Consider the following 7,988-nt stretch of genomic DNA (forward strand, 5'->3'; position numbering starts at 1 on the left):
CATCAAGTTGGCTTCACAAAACTTGGGAAACTAGCGGAAAATCATTTTCCATTTAATCCGTGCGGTTAAAGTATGCAGTTTACGCTGTTTACTTTTCATGTGAAAGTACTTCGTTGTTTGTTTGGGTACCTTTACTTAACACTAAGCGTTTCTTTCTGTGATGTGGGTACGTTTACAAATGTTAATTACTTTTATGAGCCGTTATTTTTGGTCAAAATATATGCACTGGGCGTGCATACATTTATTTTTCGTTAAAATATATGTTCACTCAGACACGTGGTAAATATGTATTTTAGCAATAAGTATACAATTCTTGTATGTATGAATTTACTGTAGACCATTTACAATCTTTCACCAAAACCAAAGATAGATTACAAAGTCCACAAAACCATAACTTCTACACTAAACATTTCAAAGAAAATTAATCTTAAACTTAATCATATACTCAAACCTACAGCTTAAAATGATGACCTACATTCGACTAAAGCCAGCCATTATGAAAGAGCAAATACCTATCACTTATCGTAGGTCCAAGTTACAAGCAGTTGTTATGCTCCGACACGGTTGCGATAACCTGTACGTGACGACTCGTAGCTAACCAAATTATGTGCCTGCCAACTTATCTTTACCAACATCTTCAATTCTGTTCTTAAGGGTATAAAGCCCAATTTGGCTTAGCTACAAATTCATGTAACGTTGTACTAAAGCCAAGATTGTTTTGCAGAAGACTTGTGTCTTATGTCGTGGTTTTAAGGGTGGATTTTGAATGGCATATGAAGTGGTGGTTATTATAAAATGCAAAAATACTTGAACAGTTAGATCGTATTGTACAGTTGTTAGGGTAAGTGCCACGTGAAATAAAATGTATGATGTAGTTTAAAAGTTTTTCTGTTTTCTTTGTTTTAATGTAGTGCTGCTTGGGGGTTGTATTCCTCTAAGTAAAAGATATAAATAAGATAATGTAAAAGACAGAACATTCCCTCTTCTGAGATAACTCGTCACAAAATGGTATGTGATCAAATGTTACTATTTCGATTTCTTTTTAAGAAAAGTTTGTTACTGTAGCTATTTAGTAGTGAAAAGTTTTTCCTTACCAATGGTGCAATGGTTGTAACAAATCGTAAGAGAAACTATACTTATCAAAAGAAGAAAAAGGGGCTCTGCTCTTACTTCGGAATCAAATAAATGCAGTATTGCATTTTATCTAAAAACTCCGTCAAAAAGAGCGTCTAAACTACAAGCTCCATAAAACTTAAGCTAGTAGATTCTGTCAAGCGCACAACCCTCAAAGATACCAAATAAATCAACTTTTTGCCCACCAGCAGCGGGTTAACAAAAAAAATATATACTCGTATAGTCCGGTCAAACACGGATGCGGGGGAAAAAGTAGTGTCGAACTTGGCAAGTTCCCCGATTCCCCCGAGAATGGGGGAAGACGAGGTCAGATCATGTTTGAGTTAGAATTCTACTGTTGTCGTACTAACTGTATAAAAGTTAAACAAGAATAAAACCAATTCAATAATAAATAAAAACTTAAAACTGCTTGAAACTCCATTAACTTTGGTTTAAATTTCACTTATTGAGTGGTATTTCAATAGCATCCACTTATAATTATGAAAGTTTGATAATACTACGATTGCAATGGCCCGACTTCGTAGACAAGGCTACGGCGTAGACAGGCCTACGCCGTAGCAAGGTCGTAGCATACTTTAGTGTGAAGGTGATTTAACTGATGAGTTTAATTTTAAAACTTGTTCAGTTGTAGTTAACACATGACTTAATATGTTAGTGAAGTAAGTTAAAACGAGTTTACTTGCTGATGTAATTGCTTATACTACATTTAAATGATATATTTTATTTTTATTAAATCTTTGAATGTAGTCAACCTTTTTTTAATATCGTAAACTATATGTATATTTATCTCCTACACGACCGCCTTGATAGAGTGCTATCGTTAAGAACCTTGCTTAATAGATATATAATTATTTTCTAAACACCCTACTTGCTGCAGAGAAATTGGCCTTTGATACCTTTCCGGCAGTCGGATAAATAACTGAACATTCAGAACCGCGCACACATAAATTCCTGTCAATATCCGTGAGGTCCAACTTTTGATTGCTCGCAATACTATGAATCATGCGGTGAAGTGCTGCTTAGATTGCTTTCACACTAGCAGATTTTCTTTCTGTTCCTGCAACGTTCGGTTCGCTTAGTTTTTATACGCGTGACATATTCACGCGTTTTTTCAGGTATCAAAGAGTGCACGTAGTGTGAGGTATGAGGTAGGAAGCCTATGGACTATGGCCATTATGTATTTAGAAAAGATTTTTGACATTCACACTTTTAACCTTGTCAACATTTTTTTAACTTCAAGCTGGCTCCATGCAAAATACTTCTACCTAATACACTGCATCTGGTTAGACTAAAAACTAAAAGATACATAATGATAGCTTGTTTCAAATGGGTCTTTAGATTCAGCTAAAAAGACCTTAAGGACATGCGTCGTGACAACATATGTATGTGTGTGTGAATGAAGTTATACTCTGATGATAAAGGATGAATTCGCGTCAGACATGACAAAGTAGAATCATCGGCACAAATCTTGAGCGCTGATCCGTGCAGAAGTGATTTATTAGCAAAGAACCAATCCCGAATGCCGGCTATGACGCGATGCACTGCGGGCCAATCACCGCTTTAGCCCGCCCCCGCGCCGCACTTCATACCACAAAAGGAACCCAATAAATTACTTCTGCGCAGATGAAGGTCAGCGCTCAAGATTCGTGCCGATGATTATATGATAGTGCTAGTGTGTGATACTCCTTATAAATAAACTTGAGTCGCTGAAGTTTTCACATGTTTATTTATGAGTCGGCTCGTTTACATCCGATCAGTGGTTTTTGCTTCGCTACAAGTTCGCATTTTACTTTTTTGGCAGCGCAAGTGATTTGTTGATGATACAGATTAAGGAAATTTTGGATGTGACATGACTTATAAAAATTACATAGAGTTGATAACGTTAACATACAAGTATAAATTACATACATTATTATAATATTTATAAGTCTCGTCTGATGGCTTTGGCTCCACTTTGGAGAATTTTCATTCACACTATATTAAAACCTTCATAGGAGCTTACTACCTCATGAAATAAATACTTAGTCTAGTTCACACTAAGTGTATTTTGCCAGAAAATAACTGTCTCCCAGTTTCTTGACATATCCATCTTTATTTTATAAATCCGTGCCCGACATTAATGTAAGAAATTTTGTTTGAGAATACATAATCAGCTTCTTGTGAAATGTTGTGTATAGCGCAGCCTTTGTTGAGCTTGTTATAATTCTGTTGAGACTCACAGAATTAAGGATATTTTTTCGTATTTCAACTCTCTTAACTCTTACTCAAACATCATCTTAATCTGCCCAGCCATTTCTCAACTATTTTACGTATCTACGAGTGTTCTACCTGGGCTACCCGATAACCCTTTGTAAGACCGGTTGTCAGACTTTCAGTCTTCTGACTAACCGTAACGCCAAAAATGTAGCAATGACAGCCGGGACACACTAATTTAAATAATTTTCCGAAACATGATACTCGTCATGACAATACGGTCACCCATCTATGGACTGACCGCGCCAAATGGTGCTTAACACATAATACCTATTTTGAGACTTAGTTGATTGCTGCATATTTTGACAATTCTGCGACTAATCAATATTCTATTATTAAACTTTATATATTCCAAATTGTCAGAAAACTCCTAGGTACTTTAATTAGGGCGCTTGTTCACCCGCCTTTCCAAGTATTAGTTGAAATCTAATCAAAGGCTTTTAACCGATAAATTTTCTTCAAAATTCTATAATCAAATAATCTAGTTTGCTTATAAAATATATTAGGTATCTGTAATCTGAATAAAATGTAATAAAATTTAGTTTAAGGTGTGGCGATGCTACCGCGCCTACTGCGCTACTTGGACCGCCACCTTATATATTTTCAACTTGGGCCACACACAAAAATCATACGATCATCGTACGATCCTTTGTGCGCGCGAGTGCATCTGTCCGCGCGCTTACACGTGCCACTACCATGCACCGGGCGCGTGATATTTGTATGGACAGCGGCGGCTACGACCTTGAGCGACGGGACCCTGCGTGCACCGCCGGAGGGGCGAAGGATCGCCGTGTCACCGCGCACGCCAGTGTTCGAAAGACAGGCTGCTAGTCACACGCGTCGCGCTTAACTTGCTCGCTTAAATATTTCATGTTTGCTAAGTCCTCTGTAATTTCATTTAGTGCATAATACAATATATTGATTCATTTTAGTAATATAAAATTCATTGCTTTTCCTTCCGACTACATTCTTTCTCTCATTCTTTTCGCTTTCGTTTCGCTTATATACGCATACGCCTAAAATTATCAGTACGGGTTCGAGTCCCGTCAGTGGAAATCGACGTATTTCTACATTGGTGACCCCGACGTGATCCGAAGAAACAGAAGAAGCGGTGGTACCGGAATAGTGAAGTTACTGCACGTCGAAAAACTGTTTACCTGCATCGGGGTTGGTACAAGTGATTAGCGGTGAGCGTTTAAATATTTTTAATAAATTTCGGAGAAGTGAAGATGTCTCAGGCTGAGCGTTTTAGTGATGCTGAATCTAAAGAGAGTAACGTAGTGCCGCAACGAGAAGTTGCTAGAGTAGGGGTATCTTGCCCACCATTTTGTCCTGAGGAGCCCGCGTTTTGGTTCGCACAATTAGAAGGACAATTTGTGCTTTCAAGGATAACTAGTGACACTAGTAAATTTTATACTGTTACCACGCAGCTTGAGACTAAATATGCACTACAAGTTAAGGACATAATCACTAACCCTCCTGAGACAAACAAGTACCTTAAACTAAAGACAGAGCTGATCAACCGTCTATCCGCCTCACAAGAAAAGCGCACACAGCAACTTTTAATTCACGAGGAGCTTGGTGATAGGAGACCATCACAGTTTCTCCGCCATTTGCAAAATTTAGCAGGTCCTTCTGGTGCATCCGATTTTGTCAAAAGTATATGGACAAGTCGCTTACCACAGAACATACAAACTGTCATTGCTTCACAGATCGCCGATTTACAGGTCGAGCAACTAGCTGAGATCGCGGACAGGGTGCATGAGATAGCACCGTCGACCCCGCAAGTTGCTTCCGCTAGCGTTCCTGCCTCCGAGTTGGCTAAACAAGTGAGCGAGCTGACCAAGCAAGTCGCCCTACTGACAACGAGGCTCGATAAGCAAGACAGAAGACAGTCACGACCCCGCTCACGCTCACGCTCCCGCTCACAATCCCGATACAGAAGGTATGACCGCTCTAGTAGCTTTAGACGTCAGCAACCGCCTCCCGATCATCCGCATTGCTACTACCACTACACGTTCGGTGATAAGGCTAAGAAGTGTAAGCAGCCCTGCACATATAAGTCGGAAAACGCAGCGGGCAGTCGCAAGTAGCGGCCAACGACTGTCCTTCTTCCTCATCAGGCCGTCTGTTCATAACCGACCGTGCGACCAGGATGCAGTTCCTGGTAGATACTGGCTCTGATCTTTGTGTCTTTCCCCGGTCAGCAGTTAAGACGCCAGTAAAACAATCAAAATTTGATTTAGTAGCTGCTAACAATACTGTCATTCACACTTTTGGTCCGATACAGCTACAACTCAACCTAGGTCTTCGCAGAAACTACACCTGGAGGTTTACGATAGCTGATGTGTCACGTGCTATCATTGGCGTAGACTTTCTTAGTTTCTACAACTTACTCGTCGACTGCAGGAACCAGCGCTTGATAGACAATGTAACGTCGCTATCAGTTGCTGGAGTACGTTGTAAGGGTACCGACGACGTCGCATCCGTGAAGGCCGTAAGAGGAGAGACAGCCTACCACGATGTTCTGCGCGAGTATCCGGAGATAACGCGGCCTCCAGGTACTCATCTACCGGGTAAGCATAACACTATGCATTTTATAAGGACGACGCCTGGCCCCCCGGTATCATGTAAACCCCGACGCTTAGATCCCGTGCGTCACATGGCAGCTAAAAAGGAGTTTGAAGACATGCTCGCGAGCGGGATGGCCAGAAGATCAGAGAGTCCGTGGTCAGCACCTCTCCACATGGTACGAAAGAAGGATGATGGATGGCGACCGTGCGGTGACTATAGAGCACTCAATGCCAGGACAATACCAGATCGATATCCTATCCGTCACATTCATGATTTTTCTTATCAGCTAGCAGGATGTACAATCTTCTCAACAATAGATCTAGTTAAGGCGTACAATCAGATTGCTATAAATCCTGATGACATAGCAAAGACCGCCATTACAACACCGTTTGGCCTATATGAATTTATGTATATGACTTTTGGCTTACGGAATGCTGCACAAACATTTCAGAGATTTATCGATGAGGTGTTGCTCGGGCTAGACTTTTGCTACGGGTACATCGATGACATCTTGGTGTACTCACGAACCCCCGAGCAGCACAAGCAGCATTTACGGCAGCTGTTCCAGCGCCTGAAAGACTATGGCATTGTGGTAAACACAGCAAAGTGCAATATTGGACGCTCCGAGGTAACTTTCCTAGGATACCAGGTTTCAGCAGCGGGTACGAAGCCCTTAGAAAGTAAGATACAGGCTATCCAGGACTATCCAGTCCCCACAACGGTGAAGGATTTACGAAGGTTTTTGGGCATGGTAAACTTCTACCATCGGTTTATTCCTCAAGCAGCCAAACTTCAAGCCCCTTTAAATGCCGTGCTCGCTGGTCCTAAAATAAAAGGCAACCATCCTGTGGTCATGACTCCAGAGCTACTAAAGTCTTTCGAAGAGACTAAACATTCATTGTGCAACGCAGCTCTACTGGCTCATCCAGATCCATCAGCTGAGTTGGCAATAGTGACCGATGCGTCTGACGTTGCCATAGGAGCCGTCTTACAGCAGCGGAAAGGTAACGACTGGCAACCTTTAGCGTTTTTTTCGCATAAGTTGAGCCCCTCTCAAAAGAAATACAGCCCCTACGAACGCGAACTACTGGCCGTATATGAAGCTGTAAAGTACTTCCGCCATATGGTAGAAACGAGAGTCTTTGCTATATTCACCGATCATAAACCATTGATGTTCGCCTTCAAAGCAAATAAGGAAAGTCTACCACCCCGACAGTTCAGGTATCTCGATTATATTAGCCAGTTTACGACAGACATAAGATACTTGCCTGGCAAAGAGAACGTCGTCGCAGACGCCTTATCGCGGGTAGAGGCGGTGTCAACAGCCATCAATTTTAATGAACTTGCAAGATTTCAGAGAGAAGACTCAGAACTGCAAAGCTTTATTAAGAACGGTTCGTCACTTAAGCTGGAGAAGATTACCGCTCTGAATGGTGGCAAACCTATATATTGTGACACCTCAACGACATTACCTCGCCCGTACGTGACGCCACAATTAAGAAGACAAGTCTTCGATTCTTTGCACAATATAAATCACCCTGGATGTACTGCTACAGTGCGACTGGTGTCTCGAAACTTTGTATGGCCAGGGATGCGCAGAGACTGTAGAGAGTGGGCTAGACATTGTTTGAAGTGTCAAGCAAGCAAAATTACCCGCCATACCATTGCACCTTTATCCTCTTTCCAAAAGCCTTCATCCCGATTTTCCCATATACACCTTGACATCGTAGGACCTTTAACGTTTTCTTATGATTACAGGTACTGTCTCACTGTCATCGACCGATTTACTCGGTGGCCTGAGGCGTACCCGCTTAAAGAAATCACCGCTGAGGCCTGCGCTACTGCCTTAGTGTCTGGCTGGATAGCTAGATTCGGCTGTCCTGCGCGGGTGACTACGGACCAGGGTCGCCAGTTTGAGAGCCACCTCTTCAAGGCCCTCACTACCCTGGTTGGTGCGCGCCACTTCCGCACCACCGCCTACCATCCGGCTGCGAATGGCATCGTTGAGCGCTTGCATCGGCAGCTCA

At 41.9% G+C, this 7,988-nt stretch overlaps 1 protein-coding gene across 1 annotated transcript; it reads left to right on the forward strand.

The window, feature by feature from the left end:
• Positions 1-4,616: 4,616 nt before the first annotated feature.
• LOC135117783 (uncharacterized) lies at positions 4,617-5,480 on the forward strand. Its single transcript, XM_064037937.1, has one exon. The coding sequence runs from the start codon at positions 4,617-4,619 to the stop codon at positions 5,478-5,480; it is 864 nt and encodes a 287-aa protein (XP_063894007.1).
• Positions 5,481-7,988: the final 2,508 nt, after the last annotated feature.

This window comes from Helicoverpa armigera, chromosome 14, assembly GCF_030705265.1.
Source record: "Helicoverpa armigera isolate CAAS_96S chromosome 14, ASM3070526v1, whole genome shotgun sequence".
Taxonomy (NCBI): domain Eukaryota; kingdom Metazoa; phylum Arthropoda; class Insecta; order Lepidoptera; family Noctuidae; genus Helicoverpa; species Helicoverpa armigera.